At 36.3% G+C, this 22,017-nt stretch overlaps 1 protein-coding gene across 1 annotated transcript in view; it reads left to right on the top strand.

Annotated features, from left to right (window-relative positions):
• LOC143084124 (uncharacterized) overlaps positions 1 to 22,017 on the top strand; it is an 85,460-nt gene that overhangs the window by 36,995 nt on the left and 26,448 nt on the right. Inside the window, exons 31-36 of the mRNA XM_076260531.1 lie at positions 5,175 to 5,291; positions 5,818 to 5,953; positions 6,438 to 6,618; positions 6,965 to 7,241; positions 8,392 to 8,578; positions 9,070 to 9,211. Coding sequence (XP_076116646.1) covers positions 5,175 to 5,291; positions 5,818 to 5,953; positions 6,438 to 6,618; positions 6,965 to 7,241; positions 8,392 to 8,578; positions 9,070 to 9,211 — 1,040 coding nt within the window. The remainder of the gene's footprint in view (positions 1 to 5,174; positions 5,292 to 5,817; positions 5,954 to 6,437; positions 6,619 to 6,964; positions 7,242 to 8,391; positions 8,579 to 9,069; positions 9,212 to 22,017) is intronic.

Raw genomic sequence — 22,017 nt, 5'->3', positions numbered from 1 at the left:
CTTAGAGTTAACTTGTTGACTGCTTTTTAAGTTAACTTGAGAATTTTTAAGCAGACCAGCAAGTTAACTTCACCTACGGTGGACCAGACCTACGGTCCGCTTTTTTATGACTGCTGCAGACCTATCGACGGGTCTGTTCCAGACCAGACCTGTGGACAAGTCTGCTTTTGACCAGTCCTGAGGACAGGTCTGCCCCAGACCAGACCTGTGGACAGGTCTGCTCCTGACCAGACCTGTGGGCAGGTCTGCTTCTGACCAGACCTGTGGACAGGTCTGCTTCTGACCATACCTGTGGACAAGTCTGCTATTGACCAGACCTGGGGACATACATGTCTGTTTATGAAATGTTATCGTTTTTGCGACTTTCCATATCAGACTTGAGCTTTATTAAAATATGTATATAAACAACATTCGCATTGTTCTTCCCAAGAAGGCCTCTGACAGCAAATGTCTTTACTCGCTATACTCTACTAGACATTATTCATAACAACACAATTCTTTCTTTTTTTTATTTTATATATTCTTATAAACATTAGTCAATTACATAGACCTATCATATTTTTTTAATTAGAAGGCGGATAGAAATTAGGGTTGTCCAACGCATCGGAACAACATTCGTATATCATGGGATATCAACATCTTTGTCGACGTTACTTCGTTCCCCGTTTTTTACCTGTCCCTTCATAACTTTTACTTTACGCATTTATACATGCATGGATATTTCATTGTTATTCTACTTGTTTGGATTGGATTTACTATTCTTTTTCCGCAGAATATTCTAACGAAAATTGTACAGTTGTACAGTGTCCGGATATGTACGATGTGGTAAATCTACCAACAATCTCGTCAAATTCGTCAGATTTGTCGAGAGATTTGTGCACATGAATGAAATAGTTGTCACTTTACGTTTAACCACAAACAAAATCAATCAACCGACATAATAGATTAACAGTATACTATTACCAGAAGAGAACCTCAAGTACATTTTTTATTATTAAAAAGCACAAATGAATTCAGACATGTCAGTGTTGGTACATTGTACATGTACTTGGATGATGCGACCTGATAGTTTCGTTTTACACACCCTAGTGACTGTTCAATATTATGAATGCAGAGATGAAACGCTGACATTCTCAATGTATGCGGGGAAAAAATTGCATTAATTGTTTTCCTTATTGCTTACAATTGCCGTCCTACTAACATGTTCACAGGAGTGCCAGGAGAAGACATAATTAGGCGCCATCCCAACAGGGGTCATTTATTTTATTATTGAATCCAGACATCAAAAATATGGCTGATTTACTATGCGGATATATATAGATTTTTAAATTAAAGTGCACATATGCAGGTCAGTTTTTGGTCGATGCAGTCAAATAATTTTGTTGTACAAGTCAGCATGAGGTATCAAAACTACTGAAATTTGTTACGTATCAATATTTTGAATAAAAGGAGGACATAATGACATCCAAAATTAATACGAACAAAAATTTGTTGTTTAATTATATTGCAATATTACTGTCCATTGTATTATACATTGAATCCTGACATAAAAAAATATGGCTTATTTACTATGCGGGTATACATGGTATATAGATTTACAAATTAAAGTGCACATATGGTCAGTTTTGGTCAATGCGGTCAAATCATTTTGTTGTACAAGTCAGCATGAGGTATCAAAACTACTGAAATTTTGTTACGTATCAATATTTTGAATAAAAGGAGGACATGCTGGCACCCTAAATTTATGCGAACAAAAATTTGTTGTTCATGTTGTTATTGTATTGCAATATAGCTGTCCATTGTATTATACATTGAATCCTGATATAAAAAAATATGGCTGAATTACTATGCTGGTATATAGATTTACAAATTAGAGTGCACATATTGTCAGTATTGGTCTCTTGGTCAATGCGGTCAAATTATTTCATTGTACAAGTCAGCATGAGGTATCAAAACTATTGAAATTTTGTTACGTATCAATATTTTGAATATAAGGAGGACATGCTGGCACCCTAAATTTATGCGTAACAGAAATTTGTTGTTATTGTATTGCAATATATTGCAATCCATTGTATTATACATTGAATCCTGACATAAAAAATATGGCTGAATTACTATGCGGGTATATATGGTATATAGATTTACAAATTTAAGTGCACATATGGTCAGTTTTGGTGGAAGCGCTCAAAATATTTTGTTGTACAAGTTAGCATGAGGTATCAAAACACTGTAATTTTAATACGTATCAATATTTTGAATAAAAGAAGGACATTATAGCACCCTAAATGTATGTGAACACAAATTTGTTGTTATTGTATTGCAATATTGCTGTCCATTGTATTGTACATTGAATCCTAACACAAAAAATATGGCTGATTTACTATACAGGTATATAACTTTACAAATTAAAGTTTACACATGGTCAGTTTTAGTTGATGCGGTCAAATAATTTTGTTGTTCATGTCAACATGGTCAGCATAAGGTATCAAAACTACTGAAATTTTGTTACGTATCAATATTTTGAATTTAAGGAGGACATGCTGGCACCCTAAATTTATGCGAACAAAAATTTGTTGTTATTGTATTGCAATATTGCTGTCCATTGTATTATACATTGAATCCTGACATAAAAAATATGGCTGATTTACTATGCTGGTATATAGATTTACAAATTAAAGTGCACATATGGTCAGTTTAAGTTGATGCGGTCAAATAATTTTGTTGGACAAGTCAGCATGAGGTATCAAAACTACTGTAATTTTGTTACGTATTAATATTTTGAATAAAAGGATGACATTCTGTCACCCTTAATTTATGCGAACAAGAATTTGTTGTTATTGTATTACAATATTGCTGTCCATTGTATTATACATTGAATCCTGACATAAAAAATCTGGCTGAATAACTATATAACTATGCTGGTATATAGATTTAGAAATTAAAGTGCACAAATTGTCAGTTTTAGTTGATGCAGTCAAATAATTTTGTTGTACAAGTCAGCATCAGGTATCAAAACTACTGAAATTTTGTTACGTATCAAAATTTTGAATAAAAGGAGGACATGAAGTCACCCTAAATTTATGCAAACAAAAATTTGAAAAAATTTGCTGATTTATAATTAGTATGCTGGTATATAGATTTATGAATAAAAGTGCTCACATGGTCAGTTTTGGTCAACACGGTCAAATAATTTTGTTACACGAGTCAGCAAGAGGTATCAAAACTACTGAAATTTTGTCACGTATCAATATTTTGAATAAAAGGAGGACATATGCTGGTACCCTAAATTTATGCAAACAAAAAATTGTTGTTATTGTATAGCAATATTGCTGTCCATTGTAATATACATTGAATCCTGACATAACAAATATGGCTGATTTACTATGCTGGTATATAGATTTACAAATTGAAGTGCACATACGGTCAGTTTTAGTTGATGCAGTCAAATAATTTTGTTGTACAAGTCAATATGAGGTATCAAAACTACTGAAATTTTGTTACGTATCAAAATTTTAAATAAAAGGAGGACATGCTGGCACCTTAAATTTATGCGAACAAAAATTTGAAAAAATATGGCTGATTTACTATGCGGGTATAAAGATTTATAAAAAAAAGTGTACACATGGTCAGTTTTGGTCAACACGGTCAAATAATTGTGTTGCACAAGTCAGCAAGAGGTATCAAAACTACTGAAATTTTGTTACGTATCAATATTTTGAATAAAAGGAGGACATATGCTGGCACCCTAAATTTATGCAAACAAAAAATTGTTGTTATTGTATAGCAATATTGCTGTCAATGTAATATACATTGAATCATGACAAAACAAATATGGCTGATTTACTATGCTGGTATATAGATTTACAAATCAAAGTGCACATATGGTCAGTTTTAGTTGATGCAGTCAAATAATTTTGTTGTACAAGTCAGTATGAGGTAACAAAACTACTGAAATTTTGTTACGTATCAAAATTTTGAATAAAGGGAGGACATGCTGGTACCCTAAATTCATGCGAACAAAAATTTGAAAAAATATGGCTGATTTACTATGCAGGTATATAGATTTATAAATAAAAGTGCACAGTATTGGTCAACCCGGTCAATTAATTTTGTTGTACAAGTCAGCATGAGGTATCACAACGTAACTAAATGTTTTTACGCATCAATATTTTGAATAAAAGGAGGACATGCTGGCACCCTAAATTTATGTGAACAAAAATTTGTAGTCATGTGTTAAAATGATGCTTTCCTCTAAAATACGTTCTTTCATAGACATAAATATAAATAAAGTGCAAATATGGTTGAATTTGATAGGTATTGGAATATATATTCAGTGCCCGTTATCATTGTAACCAAGATCGTTTTTTAATTTATAGATTGGCAGATCACAGATAAATTTGTGTTACAAGCAACGTTTTATGCGTACTTTATTTTCAAATAGTTGTATTAAATCCTGTTTATATAACGGAAGTATTAGTTTTACTTTATTTTCGATGTTTATACTACAAAACAAAGATATTAAAAAATATTTTTAAAAAATCGATGTAGAGCGGTCCTGGTTACAAGTTAACTTAGTGTTGAGCAGACCAGTCAAAAGTTAACTTGGGAACAGGTCTGGTTTCGATCGGATTTGTCAAAGCAAAAGTTAACTTATGTTAACTTTGTGGCAGGACTGGTCTCGAAGTTAACTTATGTTAACTTTATGGCAGGACTGGTTTCGAAGTTAACTTATGTTAACTTTACGCAGGACTGGTTCGAAGTTAACTTATATCAATAGCGGACCTGTTTCGAAGTTAACTTTTTGGCAGACATAAAAACAGTCCTAGGACCAAGTCCGCTTTTCAAGTTAACTAGATTTTGGTCCTAGGACTGGTCAGAGCAGTCCTAAATCCGGTCACAGGTTAACTTTGACCAGTCCAAATGACTGGTTATCAAGTTAACTTGCTGTACAGGTTAGGACTGCACCCATCTGTACTCTTATATACAAATCATGCTTGTTATTGGATGGTATAAATAAAGCTCTTTGTCTCAATAAAAAGACATTAGGAAGTAAACGGTTAATTTTCCCCCTGGTTTCAACAATTATTTGGATCTACTCTTTCATTTCATGCATAAACCGGGGTTATTATTTTTTCTTTAACCAAATACAATTTGTTGTATAATTTTAATTCCAGGATCAACGAAAGGAGGAACAGATGTATTTCCATATACAATAGTCGGACTTGTTAACCATTACACAATACATGATGTGCGGCTACAGAATGGGCATGAATATTATGCCACTGTTAAAGGTATCAATGAATTTTAAACTGTATCTGCCGATCTTTTTTGTAACCTGTATATTTCAATCTGCCAAAATTTATTGTGTTTAAAAAATAAATGAAATGGTATTCATGGTAATAGGATGTTCGTTTTTAAAACTTCTTACCTTTAAACACTGCAAACACATGCCTATTACAAATACTCGGTTTTCATCAACTCATTTGATAAAAGTTTCACTAACATGCTAAAAATACATGTACAGAAACTACAACAGATATATAATATAATTAACACTTATTTATCCAACCTTTCACCGCAAAAACACACAATATATATAAAACAAACAACAACTATGACATATATATATATATATATATAGAACCAACCTGACATGCAAAGGTCCTAGTCAGATATGAAATGATTTCGAGTTTTAATTTTTGCCATCGAACTGTCTTTACGGGATACTTATCCTTTTTATTCATATTTTAACACAGAACTTTTTTATAAATACAATCCTACGATTATAATGTAAATTCAGTTTCTATTGTATTTCAGCACTCGACTTTGCAACTCGAAGTGCAATAGCAGATTCACATCCAGTGAAAATTGACGCTACACCGCCAGAAAAGTCTGACAAACCAATAACTATTGAAGGGCGGCATATGTCTGATATGAGTGAAATCAATGCTTGGTATATAAATTCAAAAGCTCATATCACGGTTGATGTAGCTTTTATATCTTGCATGCGCTTAACTCGTTAAATTGTGACTACACAAAATATTACAAAATATACTATTTGGTCAATATCTATAAAGTTATGACTTTAATCACTTTTCGGTTAAATCAAATAATTAAATGATTGATGGAGCAATACCAAAAACGATTAAACTTTATAAAGGATATTTTCGTACCAGAAGGAGATTTATTTTTATCTGAAAATATTTTATGTCCATTGACCTCCAAAACGTCAATACCAAAACTACTAACCAAACATACAATTTCAATATATTAATTTTATATAAGAAGAGAGATGTATATAAATATTTTTTTCTAAATATTTGTAGAAAATTTAATATGAAAATGAAGGTATGTGATTCATAGCAATCTATATCTTTTGCTTTGCATTGCATTCTGAAACTGTTATGATCTAATCTTGAATACATTTTACATTGCAGTTGGAGAGATGTCTTTTTAGATAAAGATAGTGGAATTGACCATTACCTATGGTCAGTAGGATCTCATCCTGGACATGACGATATTATACCATTTACAAAGACAACACTAGATTGTGGGGTATCAGCTGAAGATACAAATATTAATATACATGAAGGTCATGCTTACTTTATTACCGTTAAGGTAAATTATATTATATTTGTTGTACAATAAAGAGATAATTTATAATGATTAGTGCTACCTTGCTATATAGACAGAATATTTCTCGTGCTTAAACTTATCATGCAACGGGTTCAAAATATCTTGGAAATCATAAATTGGGTTTTATTCAACAAATAAAACAAAAACGAAAAATATCCACGAAAAATATGATAACGAAAACGTAATCGCGATGGTCTGTTACTTATCTTAGTATATGATATTTACTTATGAGATACTGAACTACATGCTTTTAAACTGGCTCGGTATGTTGGTGTCTATGATTAATGTTCAAACGTGATACTGAATTTATAATTTGTATTATTGTTAGGCTGTTAACAGAGCAAACCTTATTAGCACAGCGTCGTCTTGGGCTTACATATATGACATGTCACCACCAGTGGCTGGTCATGTATACGATGGTAGTGTTGAATCAGCTCTGTCATATATGAAGGACAGAGATTACCAGACAGATGTGAAGACACTGTCTGCCTACTGGGAAGGTTTTCACGATCCACATTCTACCATCAAGTCATATTATGTCAGCATCGGAACCTGTCCAGAATGTGAAGACTTATTAGTCAACCAGGATATCGGAATAACATATAGTAAGTTAAAATTTTTACGACAAACACTATAAAAGTAAATATTTATCAATGTGGCCTATAATTGATATAGGAAAACAAATGTTTCATTATAGTTATAAAGTTCATTGCAGATGTATTTTCTTTTTATCTATATAAGTAAATATTATAGGATGCTGATATGTATAGCATGCTGATATGTATAGCAAGCTGATATGTATAGCATGCTGACATGTATAGCATGCTGACATGCTTAAATGGATTTTACAAAATGAAACTGGTTTCACTCAAAGGAATTATCGATATACTGGAAAATTAGTTCCTTTTTAGGATAAGAGTATCGTTTTTGCATGTTTAGCAGGACAGAGTTAATAAGAACCGTTAACTCTTATGAAGATCCAATGAAATTATTTGGCTTAGAATACATGGTTGTTATAAAGGACATGTGTCTTGTGCACACACATGTTAATCGATCGACATACGAATGTACCCTGCACTTGCATGAACAAATCCATGCTTGGTATTTCTAAATATATAAATAATATGTGTGGTTACAAATGTACGATAACAAAAAACCACTGATCGTTGACGTAAAACAAATCGTAAGACTTAACCCCGAAAATATCTGCTCTACACTTGTACTATACCTCGAAAATGCTTTTGTTTGCACATGTCATCAGTAAGAATTCCATCTTAGTCACATCAATGTGTGAGCAAAACAAACAGACATCATGATGACTGATGTACCCATATTTTGACTATTTTATTAATTGTGACTGTTTATTTAACGCATCATGTAAATGTAGCGGAATTTGATGAGACTGTTATTAAAGTGAGAGGGTTAGCGCTATAGAACCAGGTTTAATCCACCATTTTCTACATTTGAAAATGCCTGTACCAAGTCAGGAATTTGACAGTTCTTGTCCATTCGTTTTTGATGCGTTTTGTTTTTTGATTTTGCCATGTGATTATGGACTTTTCAAATTGATTTTCCTCTGAGTTCAGTATTTTTGTGATTTTACTTTTTTTTGTGACGTTACACTATTGCTTCAGCTAAATAGGAATGTTGGTACTAAACCCTCTGCGTGGCTTTGCATCTGTCATAAGTCAGGAATCTGATGTTAAGTAGGTGGGCTTCTATAGATACTAACGCGATTCTGTTTTTATTTGTTAGATTACACCTTATGTCATATGCATTTGGGATCAGGCATTCGATACTATACTACTATCACAGCATGTAATACAGCTGACATGTGTACATCTGTGACGTCAGATGGTGTTGTTATTGACAACAGCCCACCAACACAAGGAATAGTGCTAGATGGTGTAGATGTGTATGACTTAGAATATCAGTCATTGAGGTAAAAACAGCGGGAATCAAATATATAAACCTCGAAAAACACTTTGTAGTCAAACGTGTTGAGAGAAACCGTTTATATGTTTTCGTTTGCATGCATATTCAGGTTAAGGAGAAGGCGCACATTTGATGTAACAAAAAGTATTGTCATAAGAAATTTTGTTAATGTTGTAATTGTTCACATCACATCTACACGAATTGTTACACAAATCAACTAGGTTTAGTGAGCCCTGGGTTTTAATGACGTTCATTTAATCAAGTTGAACTTTTCTACATAGCATAAAATTGGTAAATTTGTTTGTCTATTTGAATGTTTTTCCAAGTGATGGTATTCTCTGTTTTTCTTAAAACTTATTTTAGACTCTTGATTTCTTTTATGTTGTTATATTTTAAAATATTAAATATTTTCGTAATGTCAAACTGTGAGCAGATGCTTATAGAAATTAACAACTTCTAATATTAATTGAATACAGAAATATTTCAATTCTGTTATAGGCGTTACCTTTCTGCTAGATGGTACGGATTTACGGACCCACAGTCGGGTATAGACAAATTCTCATGGAGAGCTGGAACGAAGCCAGGTCAGGATGATATAGTAAAATCAACACACTTACCACAGACTATGGGCGTCAAGTTGGTTACCTATTCCCTATTCCCTATTCGTTACCTATTCCCTATTCCCTATTCGTTACCTATTCGTTACCTATTCCCTATTCCCTATTCGTTGCCTATTCGTTACCTATTCCCTATTCCCTATTCGTTGCCTATTCGTTACCTATTCCCTATTCCCTATTCGTTACCTATTCGTTACCTATTCCCTATTCCCTATTCGTTACCTATTCGTTACTTATTTGATTTTTAATATCCTTCCCCCTTTTTAATTATGGCATGGAATAGTTTAATATGGCTGCCGTTACCATGGAAACGGCACAATTGTGAAAAAAATGAGTTTTTGGTTTTTGGTGAACTGTTTGGATATGCTTCAACTCAGAATCATCATATTTTAAAACAATGTAGGTGCCCACTATATACAGGTGTTGGATGATTTTGGCGATCATTGGAACTACTATGTTGCCATGGAAACTACACCAAAATTTTCAAAATTCTAAAAATGCTCAAAACTTCATGAAACTTCACAGTAATGATGAGCAACATTGGAGTTGGAATTTCCAAAATAGGTCTTGTTACCATGGAAACAATGCAAAAAGGTCAAAAATTTCAAAAATAAGAATTTTCCGCAAACTGGATGAAACTTTACAGGAATGGTAACTGGCATAGGCAGAGTTGGATTTTGAAGTAAGAATTTTCAAAATGGCCGCCGTAACCATGGAAACAGCAAAAATATCAAAAATTCAAAATGTTCAAACTTAATGAAACTTTGCAAAAATGTTACTAGCTATAGACATCTGTAGATGCTCTCTTTGACTTTGGAATTGTCAAAATGGCTGCCGCTCACCTGGTAATAGGGGGAAGGGGTGCCTTCCGTTATTGCTAGCAATTACAAATCTAGTTGTTAATAGTCTTACATATGGTAATAGTTCTGAATTGGTTGAGGTAAAATGATCTTTTTATGACCTATTTATATGTGTTTGTGCTCAACCGATCCTTTTACTTCATGTTCGATACGCATTTGTTCCTTACTTGTTTTTTATACGTTCTACCTTTTAACTGCTTTATGTCCGTATGTTTGAAGATGGATCTTGGTTCGACGGGATGAAATCACCGTGTTAGCGCTTGCGTAAAAACGAAGATGTGGTATGATTGCCAATGAGACAACACTCCACATTAGACCAAAATGACACAGAAATTATCAACTATAGTTCACTGTACGGCCTTCAACAATGAGCATAGCCCAAACCGTGTAGTCACCTATAAAAGGCCCAGACATGACAACCTCATACAATTCAAACAACAAAACTGACGGCCGTATTTCATATACAAAAAAATAAACGGAAATATGTAACACAAAAACAAACGATAACTACTTAATTTCAGGCTCTTGTCTAGGGACAGGCACATACTTACATAATGTGGTAGAGTTAAACATGTAAGCAGGGTGTACATCGTTTCGGAGCATGCTATTACCTTGTTTAATTCGTTCCATCACTCGCTTATAATTCGCTTATAATACGTGTATCTTACGTTGCACCTTTTAAAACATGATTTTCAATTGTTTTGTTGTCTCTGGTGGAATATTTTGGCTCTTAGAGGTGATATAACTCTATAAGTGCATTTGTATCCGTTCCAGCGGTCGGATAATACCCTGTTAAATATTCGTTACTAATTCGCTTTTAAAAAGTTTGTTGTACGTTGCACCTTTTAGAAAAGGATTTTCAATTAAATTCATATCTCTGGTGGTAACAATGTGTTCTTAGAGACGAAATGACCCCATTAGAGCGCATGTACCCGTTCCAGCGCTCGGTAAATAACCTGTTACCTATTCGTTACCTATTCGCTTTTAATGCGCGGGGTATACGCTGCAACTTGAAATAAATCGTGTTTTAATTGTGTTCATGTCTGGTGGTAACAATGTGTTCTTAGAGATGAAATGACTCCATTAGAGCGCATGTACCCGTTCCAGCGCTCGGTAAATAACCTGTTACCTATTCGTTACTTATTCGCTTTTAATGCGCGGGGTAAACGGTGCACCTTGAAATAGATCGTTTTTTAATTGTGTTCAGGTCTCTGGTGGTAAGAATGTGTTCTTAGAGATGAAATTACCCTATTAGCCCGCATGTACCCGTTCCAGCGCTCGGTTAATACCCTGTTACCTATTCGTTACCTATTCGTTACCTATTCGCTTATAATACATTTTTTTATACGTTGCACCTGTTAGAAAAGAATTTTCAATTATGTCCAGGTCTCAGGTGGTAACAATGTGTTCTAAGAGATGAAATTACCCTATTAGCGCTCATGTACCCGTTCCAGTGCTCGGTAAATAACCTGTTACCTATTCGTTACCTATTCGCTTTTAATGCGCGGGGTATACGGTGCACCTTGAAATAAATCGTTTTTTAATTGTGTTCAGGTCTCTGGTGGTAAGAATGTGTTCTTAGAGATGAAATTACCCTATTAGCCCGCATGTACCCGTTCCAGCGCTCGGTTAATACCCTGTTACCTATTCGTTACCTATTCGTTACTTATTCGCTTATAATACATTTTTTTATACGTTGCACCTGTTAGAAAAGGATTTTCAATTATGTCCAGGTCTCAGGTGGTAACAATGTGTTCTTAGAGATATAATGACCCCATTAGAGCGCATGTACCCGTTCCAGCGCTCGGTAAATAACCTGTTACCTATTCGTTACCTATTCGCTTTTAATGCGCGGGGTATACGGTGCACCTTGAAATAAATCGTTTTTTAATTGCGTTTAGGTCTCTGGTGGTAAGAATGTGTTCTTAGAGATGAAATTACCCTATTAGCGCGCATGTACCCGTTCCAGCGCTCGGTTAATACCCTGTTACCTATTCGTTACCTATTCGCTTATACTACATTTTTTTATACGTTGCACCTGTTAGAAAAGGATTTTCAATTATGTCCAGGTCTCAGGTGGTAACAATGTGTTCTTAGAAATTACCCTATTAGCGCGCATGTACCCGTTCCAGCGCTCGGTTAATACCCTGTTACCTATTCGTTACCTATTCGTTACCTTTTCGCTTATAATACATTTTTTTATACGTTGCACCTGTTAGAAAAGGATTTTCAATTATGTCCAGGTCTCAGGTGGTAACAATGTGTTCTTAGAGATGAAATGACCCCATTAGAGCGCATGTACCCGTTCCAGCGCTCGGTAAATAACCTGTTACCTATTCGCTTTGAATGCGCGGGGTAAACGGTGCACCTTGAAATAAATCGTTTTTTAATTGTGTTCAGGTCTCTGGTAGTAAGAATGTGTTCTTAGAGATGAAATTACCCTATTAGCGCGCATGTACCCGTTCCAGCGCTCGGTTAATACCCTGTTACCTATTCGTTACCTATTCGTTACCTATTCGCTTATAATACATTTTTTTATACGTTGCACCTGTTAGAAAAGGATTTTCAATTATGTCCAGGTCTCAGGTGGTAACAATGTGTTCTTAGAGATGAAATTACCCTATTAGCGCTCATGTACCCGTTCCAGTGCTCGGTAAATAACCTGTTACCTATTCGTTACCTATTCGCTTTTAATGCGCGGGGTATACGGTGCACCTTGAAATAAATCGTTTTTTAATATCGTTCAGGTCTCTGGTGGTAAGAATGTGTTCTTAGAGATGAAATTACCCTATTAGCGCGCATGTACCCGTTCCAGCGCTCGGTTAATACCCTGTTACCTATTCGTTACCTATTCGTTACCTATTCGCTTATAATACATTTTTTTATACGTTTCACCTGTTAGAAAAGGATTTTCAATTATGTCCATGTCTCAGGTGGTAACAATGTGTTCTTAGAGATGAAATTACCCTATTAGCGCTCATGTACCCGTTCCAGTGCTCGATAAATAATCTTGTTACCTATTCGTTACTTATTCGCTTTTAATGCGCGGGGTATTCGGTGCACCTTGAAATAAATCGTTTTTTAATTGTGTTCAGGTCTCTAGTGGTAAGAATGTGTTCTTAGAGATGAAATTACCCTATTAGCGCGCATGTACCCGTTCCAGCGCTCGGTTAATACCCTGTTACCTATTCGTTACCTATTCGTTACCTATTCGCTTATAATACATTTTTTTATACGTTGCACCTGTTAGAAAAAGATTTTCAATTATGTCCAGGTCTCAGGTGGTAACAATGTGTTCTTAGAGATGAAATGACCCCATTAGAGCGCATGTACCCGTTCCAGCGCTCGGTAAATAACCTGTTACCTATTCGTTACCTATTCGCTTTTAATGCGCGGGGTATACGGTGCACCTTGAAATAAATCGTTTTTTAATTGTGTTTAGGTCTCTGGTGGTAAGAATGTGTTCTTAGAGATGAAATCACCCTATTAGCGCGCATGTACCCGTTCCAGCGCTCGGTTAATACCCTGTTACCTATTCGTTACCTATTCGTTACCTATTCGCTTATAATACATTTTTTTATACGTTGCACCTGTTAGAAAAGGATTTTCAATTATGTCCAGGTCTCTGGTGGTAACAATGTGTTCTTAGAGATGAAATTACCCTATTAGCGCTCATGTACCCGTTCCAGCGCTCGGTTAATACCCTGTTACCTATTCGTTACCTATTCGTTACCTATTCGCTTATACTACATTTTTTTATACGTTGCACCTGTTAGAAAAGGATTTTCAAATTATGTCCAGGTCTCAGGTGGTAACAATGTGTTCTTAGAGATGAAATTACCCTATTAGCGCTCATGTACCCGTTCCAGCGCTCGGTTAATACCCTGTTACCTATTCGTTACCTATTCGTTACCTATTCGCTTATAATACATTTTTTTATACGTTTCACCTGTTAGAAAAGGATTTTCAATTATGTCCATGTCTCAGGTGGTAACAATGTGTTCTTAGAGATGAAATTACCCTATTAGCGCGCATGTACCCGTTCCAGCGCTCGGTTAATACCCTGTTACCTATTCGTTACCTATTCGTTACCTATTCGCTTATAATACATTTTTTTATACGTTGCACCTGTTAGAAAAGGATTTTCAATTATGTCCAGGTCTCTGGTGGTAACAATGTGTTCTTAGAGATGAAATTACCCTATTAGCGCTCATGTACCCGTTCCAGCGCTCGGTTAATACCCTGTTACCTATTCGTTACCTATTCGTTACCTATTCGCTTATACTACATTTTTTTATACGTTGCACCTGTTAGAAAAGGATTTTCAATTATGTCCAGGTCTCAGGTGGTAACAATGTGTTCTTAGAGATGAAATTACCCTATTAGCGCTCATGTACCCGTTCCAGCGCTCGGTTAATACCCTGTTACCTATTCGTTACCTATTCGCTTATAATACATTTTTTTATACGTTACACCTGTTAGAAAAGGATTTTCAATTATGTCCATGTCTCAGGTGGTAACAATGTGTTCTTAGAGATGAAATTACCCTATAAGCGCTCATGTACCCGTTCCAGTGCTCGGTAAATAATCTTGTTACCTATTCGTTACTTATTCGCTTTTAATGCGCGGGGTATTCGGTGCACCTTGAAATAAATCGTTTTTTAATTGTGTTCAGGTCTCTGTTGGTAAGAATGTGTTCTTAGAGATGAAATTACCCTATTAGCGCGCATGTACCCGTTCCAGTGCTCGGTAAATAACCTGTTACCTATTCGTTACCTATTCGCTTTTAATGCGCGGGGTATACGGTGCACCTTGAAATAAATCGTTTTTTAATATCGTTCAGGTCTCTGGTGGTAAGAATGTGTTCTTAGAGATGAAATTACCCTATTAGCGCGCATGTACCCGTTCCAGCGCTCGGTTAATACCCTGTTACCTATTCGTTACCTATTCGCTTATAATACATTTTTTTATACGTTGCACCTGTTAGAAAAAGATTTTCAATTATGTCCAGGTCTCAGGTGGTAACAATGTGTTCTTAGAAATTACCCTATTAGCGCGCATGTACCCGTTCCAGCGCTCGGTTAATACCCTGTTACCTATTCGTTACCTATTCGTTACCTTTTCGCTTATAATACATTTTTTTATACGTTGCACCTGTTAGAAAAGGATTTTCAATTATGTCCAGGTCTCAGGTGGTAACAATGTGTTCTTAGAGATGAAATGACCCCATTAGAGCGCATGTACCCGTTCCAGCGCTCGGTAAATAACCTGTTACCTATTCGTTACCTATTCGCTTTGAATGCGCGGGGTAAACGGTGCACCTTGAAATAAATCGTTTTTTAATTGTGTTCAGGTCTCTGGTAGTAAGAATGTGTTCTTAGAGATGAAATTACCCTATTAGCGCGCATGTACCCGTTCCAGCGCTCGGTTAATACCCTGTTACCTATTCGTTACCTATTCGTTACCTATTCGCTTATAATACATTTTTTTATACGTTGCACCTGTTAGAAAAGGATTTTCAATTATGTCCAGGTCTCAGGTGGTAACAATGTGTTCTTAGAGATGAAATTACCCTATTAGCGCTCATGTACCCGTTCCAGTGCTCGGTAAATAACCTGTTACCTATTCGTTACCTATTCGCTTTTAATGCGCGGGGTATACGGTGCACCTTGAAATAAATCGTTTTTTAATATCGTTCAGGTCTCTGGTGGTAAGAATGTGTTCTTAGAGATGAAATTACCCTATTAGCGCGCATGTACCCGTTCCAGCGCTCGGTTAATACCCTGTTACCTATTCGTTACCTATTCGTTACCTATTCGCTTATAATACATTTTTTTATACGTTTCACCTGTTAGAAAAGGATTTTCAATTATGTCCATGTCTCAGGTGGTAACAATGTGTTCTTAGAGATGAAATTACCCTATTAGCGCTCATGTACCCGTTCCAGTGCTCGATAAATAATCTTGTTACCTATTCGTTACTTATTCGCTTTTAATGCGCGGGGTATTCGGTGCACCTTGAAATAAATCGTTTTTTAATTGTGTTCAGGTCTCTAGTGGTAAGAATGTGTTCTTAGAGATGAAATTACCCTATTAGCGCGCATGTACCCGTTCCAGCGCTCGGTTAATACCCTGTTACCTATTCGTTACCTATTCGTTACCTATTCGCTTATAATACATTTTTTTATACGTTGCACCTGTTAGAAAAAGATTTTCAATTATGTCCATGTCTCAGGTGGTAACAATGTGTTCTTAGAGATGAAATTACCCTATTAGCGCGCATGTACCCGTTCCAGCGCTCGGTTAATACCCTGTTACCTATTCGTTACCTATTCGTTACCTATTCGCTTATAATACATTTTTTTATACGTTGCACCTGTTAGAAAAGGATTTTCAATTATGTCCAGGTCTCTGGTGGTAACAATGTGTTCTTAGAGATGAAATTACCCTATTAGCGCTCATGTACCCGTTCCAGCGCTCGGTTAATACCCTGTTACCTATTCGTTACCTATTCGTTACCTATTCGCTTATACTACATTTTTTTATACGTTGCACCTGTTAGAAAAGGATTTTCAATTATGTCCAGGTCTCAGGTGGTAACAATGTGTTCTTAGAGATGAAATTACCCTATTAGCGCTCATGTACCCGTTCCAGCGCTCGGTTAATACCCTGTTACCTATTCGTTACCTATTCGCTTATAATACATTTTTTTATACGTTACACCTGTTAGAAAAGGATTTTCAATTATGTCCATGTCTCAGGTGGTAACAATGTGTTCTTAGAGATGAAATTACCTTATAAGCGCTCATGTACCCGTTCCAGTGCTCGGTAAATAATCTTGTTACCTATTCGTTACTTATTCGCTTTTAATGCGCGGGGTATTCGGTGCACCTTGAAATAAATCGTTTTTTAATTGTGTTCAGGTCTCTGTTGGTAAGAATGTGTTCTTAGAGATGAAATTACCCTATTAGCGCGCATGTACCCGTTCCAGTGCTCGGTAAATAACCTGTTACCTATTCGTTACCTATTCGCTTTTAATGCGCGGGGTATACGGTGCACCTTGAAATAAATCGTTTTTTAATATCGTTCAGGTCTCTGGTGGTAAGAATGTGTTCTTAGAGATGAAATTACCCTATTAGCGCGCATGTACCCGTTCCAGCGCTCGGTTAATACCCTGTTACCTATTCGTTACCTATTCGCTTATAATACATTTTTTTATACGTTGCACCTGTTAGAAAAAGATTTTCAATTATGTCCAGGTCTCAGGTGGTAACAATGTGTTCTTAGAAATTACCCTATTAGCGCGCATGTACCCGTTCCAGCGCTCGGTTAATACCCTGTTACCTATTCGTTACCTATTCGTTACCTTTTCGCTTATAATACATTTTTTTATACGTTGCACCTGTTAGAAAAGGATTTTCAATTATGTCCAGGTCTCAGGTGGTAACAATGTGTTCTTAGAGATGAAATGACCCCATTAGAGCGCATGTACCCGTTCCAGCGCTCGGTAAATAACCTGTTACCTATTCGTTACCTATTCGCTTTGAATGCGCGGGGTAAACGGTGCACCTTGAAATAAATCGTTTTTTAATTGTGTTCAGGTCTCTGGTAGTAAGAATGTGTTCTTAGAGATGAAATTACCCTATTAGCGCGCATGTACCCGTTCCAGCGCTCGGTTAATACCCTGTTACCTATTCGTTACCTATTCGTTACCTATTCGCTTATAATACATTTTTTTATACGTTGCACCTGTTAGAAAAGGATTTTCAATTATGTCCAGGTCTCAGGTGGTAACAATGTGTTCTTAGAGATGAAATTACCCTATTAGCGCTCATGTACCCGTTCCAGTGCTCGGTAAATAACCTGTTACCTATTCGTTACCTATTCGCTTTTAATGCGCGGGGTATACGGTGCACCTTGAAATAAATCGTTTTTTAATATCGTTCAGGTCTCTGGTGGTAAGAATGTGTTCTTAGAGATGAAATTACCCTATTAGCGCGCATGTACCCGTTCCAGCGCTCGGTTAATACCCTGTTACCTATTCGTTACCTATTCGTTACCTATTCGCTTATAATACATTTTTTTATACGTTTCACCTGTTAGAAAAGGATTTTCAATTATGTCCATGTCTCAGGTGGTAACAATGTGTTCTTAGAGATGAAATTACCCTATTAGCGCTCATGTACCCGTTCCAGTGCTCGATAAATAATCTTGTTACCTATTCGTTACTTATTCGCTTTTAATGCGCGGGGTATTCGGTGCACCTTGAAATAAATCGTTTTTTAATTGTGTTCAGGTCTCTAGTGGTAAGAATGTGTTCTTAGAGATGAAATTACCCTATTAGCGCGCATGTACCCGTTCCAGCGCTCGGTTAATACCCTGTTACCTATTCGTTACCTATTCGTTACCTATTCGCTTATAATACATTTTTTTATACGTTGCACCTGTTAGAAAAAGATTTTCAATTATGTCCAGGTCTCAGGTGGTAACAATGTGTTCTTAGAGATGAAATGACCCCATTAGAGCGCATGTACCCGTTCCAGCGCTCGGTAAATAACCTGTTACCTATTCGTTACCTATTCGCTTTTAATGCGCGGGGTATACGGTGCACCTTGAAATAAATCGTTTTTTAATTGTGTTTAGGTCTCTGGTGGTAAGAATGTGTTCTTAGAGATGAAATTACCCTATTAGCGCGCATGTACCCGTTCCAGCGCTCGGTTAATACCCTGTTACCTATTCGTTACCTATTCGTTACCTATTCGCTTATAATACATTTTTTTATACGTTGCACCTGTTAGAAAAGGATTTTCAATTATGTCCAGGTCTCTGGTGGTAACAATGTGTTCTTAGAGATGAAATTACCCTATTAGCGCTCATGTACCCGTTCCAGCGCTCGGTTAATACCCTGTTACCTATTCGTTACCTATTCGCTTATAATACATTTTTTTATACGTTTCACCTGTTAGAAAAGGATTTTCAATTATGTCCATGTCTCAGGTGGTAACAATGTGTTCTTAGAGATGAAATTACCCTATTAGCGCGCATGTACCCGTTCCAGCGCTCGGTTAATACCCTGTTACCTATTCGTTACCTATTCGTTACCTATTCGCTTATAATACATTTTTTTATACGTTGCACCTGTTAGAAAAGGATTTTCAATTATGTCCAGGTCTCTGGTGGTAACAATGTGTTCTTAGAGATGAAATTACCCTATTAGCGCTCATGTACCCGTTCCAGCGCTCGGTTAATACCCTGTTACCTATTCGTTACCTATTCGTTACCTATTCGCTTATACTACATTTTTTTATACGTTGCACCTGTTAGAAAAGGATTTTCAATTATGTCCAGGTCTCAGGTGGTAACAATGTGTTCTTAGAGATGAAATTACCCTATTAGCGCTCATGTACCCGTTCCAGCGCTCGGTTAATACCCTGTTACCTATTCGTTACCTATTCGTTACCTATTCGCTTATACTACATTTTTTTATACGTTGCACCTGTTAGAAAAGGATTTTCAATTATGTCCAGGTCTCAGGTGGTAACAATGTGTTCTTAGAGATGAAATTACCCTATTAGCGCTCATGTACCCGTTCCAGCGCTCGGTTAATACCCTGTTACCTATTCGTTACCTATTCGTTACCTATTCGCTTATAATACATTTTTTTATACGTTACACCTGTTAGAAAAGGATTTTCAATTATGTCCATGTCTCAGGTGGTAACAATGTGTTCTTAGAGATGAAATTACCCTATAAGCGCTCATGTACCCGTTCCAGTGCTCGGTAAATAATCTTGTTACCTATTCGTTACTTATTCGCTTTTAATGCGCGGGGTATTCGGTGCACCTTGAAATAAATCGTTTTTTAATTGTGTTCAGGTCTCTGTTGGTAAGAATGTGTTCTTAGAGATGAAATTACCCTATTAGCGCGCATGTACCCGTTCCAGTGCTCGGTAAATAACCTGTTACCTATTCGTTACCTATTCGCTTTTAATGCGCGGGGTATACGGTGCACCTTGAAATAAATCGTTTTTTAATATCGTTCAGGTCTCTGGTGGTAAGAATGTGTTCTTAGAGATGAAATTACCCTATTAGCGCGCATGTACCCGTTCCAGCGCTCGGTTAATACCCTGTTACCTATTCGTTACCTATTCGCTTATAATACATTTTTTTATACGTTGCACCTGTTAGAAAAGGATTTTCAATTATGTCCAGGTCTCAGGTGGTAACAATGTGTTCTTAGAGATGAAATGACCCCATTAGACCGCATGTACCCGTTCCAGCGCTCGGTAAATAACCTGTTACCTATTCGTTACCTATTCGCTTTGAATGCGCGGGGTAAACGGTGCACCTTGAAATAAATCGTTTTTTAATTGTGTTCAGGTCTCTGGTAGTAAGAATGTGTTCTTAGAGATGAAATTACCCTATTAGCGCGCATGTACCCGTTCCAGCGCTCGGTTAATACCCTGTTACCTATTCGTTACCTATTCGTTACCTATTCGCTTATAATACATTTTTTTATACGTTGCACCTGTTAGAAAAGGATTTTCAATTATGTCCAGGTCTCAGGTGGTAACAATGTGTTCTTAGAGATGAAATTACCCTATTAGCGCTCATGTACCCGTTCCAGTGCTCGGTAAATAACCTGTTACCTATTCGTTACCTATTCGCTTTTAATGCGCGGGGTATACGGTGCACCTTGAAATAAATCGTTTTTTAATATCGTTCAGGTCTCTGGTGGTAAGAATGTGTTCTTAGAGATGAAATTACCCTATTAGCGCGCATGTACCCGTTCCAGCGCTCGGTTAATACCCTGTTACCTATTCGTTACCTATTCGCTTATAATACATTTTTTTATACGTTTCACCTGTTAGAAAAGGATTTTCAATTATGTCCATGTCTCAGGTGGTAACAATGTGTTCTTAGAGATGAAATTACCCTATTAGCGCTCATGTACCCGTTCCAGTGCTCGATAAATAATCTTGTTACCTATTCGTTACTTATTCGCTTTTAATGCGCGGGGTATTCGGTGCACCTTGAAATAAATCGTTTTTTAATTGTGTTCAGGTCTCTAGTGGTAAGAATGTGTTCTTAGAGATGAAATTACCCTATTAGCGCGCATGTACCCGTTCCAGCGCTCGGTTAATACCCTGTTACCTATTCGTTACCTATTCGCTTATAATACATTTTTTTATACGTTGCACCTGTTAGAAAAAGATTTTCAATTATGTCCAGGTCTCAGGTGGTAACAATGTGTTCTTAGAGATGAAATGACCCCATTAGAGCGCATGTACCCGTTCCAGCGCTCGGTTAATACCCTGTTACCTATTCGTTACCTATTCGTTACCTATTCGCTTATAATACATTTTTTTATACGTTGCACCTGTTAGAAAAGGATTTTCAATTATGTCCAGGTCTCAGGTGGTAACAATGTGTTCTTAGAGATGAAATTACCCTATTAGCGCTCATGTACCCGTTCCAGCGCTCGGTTAATACCCTGTTACCTATTCGTTACCTATTCGTTACCTATTCGCTTATACTACATTTTTTTATACGTTGCACCTGTTAGAAAAGGATTTTCAATTATGTCCAGGTCTCAGGTGGTAACAATGTGTTCTTAGAGATGAAATTACCCTATTAGCGCTCATGTACCCGTTCCAGCGCTCGGTTAATACCCTGTTACCTATTCGTTACCTATTCGTTACTTATTCGCTTTAAATATGTTTGTTGTACGTTGCACCTTTAAGAAAAGGATTTTCACTTGTATTTATGTCTCTGGTGGTGACAATGTGTAATTAGAGATGAAATGACCCTATTAGCGCGCATGTACCCGTTCCAGCGCTCGGTTAATACCCTGTTACCTATTCGTTACCTATTCGTTACCTATTCACTTATAATACGTTTATTGTACGTTGCACCTTTTAGAAAAGGATTTTCAATTGTGTCCATGTCTCTGGTGGTAACAATGTGTTCT

This window comes from Mytilus galloprovincialis, chromosome 7 (genome assembly GCF_965363235.1).
Source record: "Mytilus galloprovincialis chromosome 7, xbMytGall1.hap1.1, whole genome shotgun sequence".
Classification (NCBI taxonomy): domain Eukaryota; kingdom Metazoa; phylum Mollusca; class Bivalvia; order Mytilida; family Mytilidae; genus Mytilus; species Mytilus galloprovincialis.
Note: the sequence above shows the minus strand (reverse complement) of the source record. Positions and strands in the feature narration are given on the sequence as shown.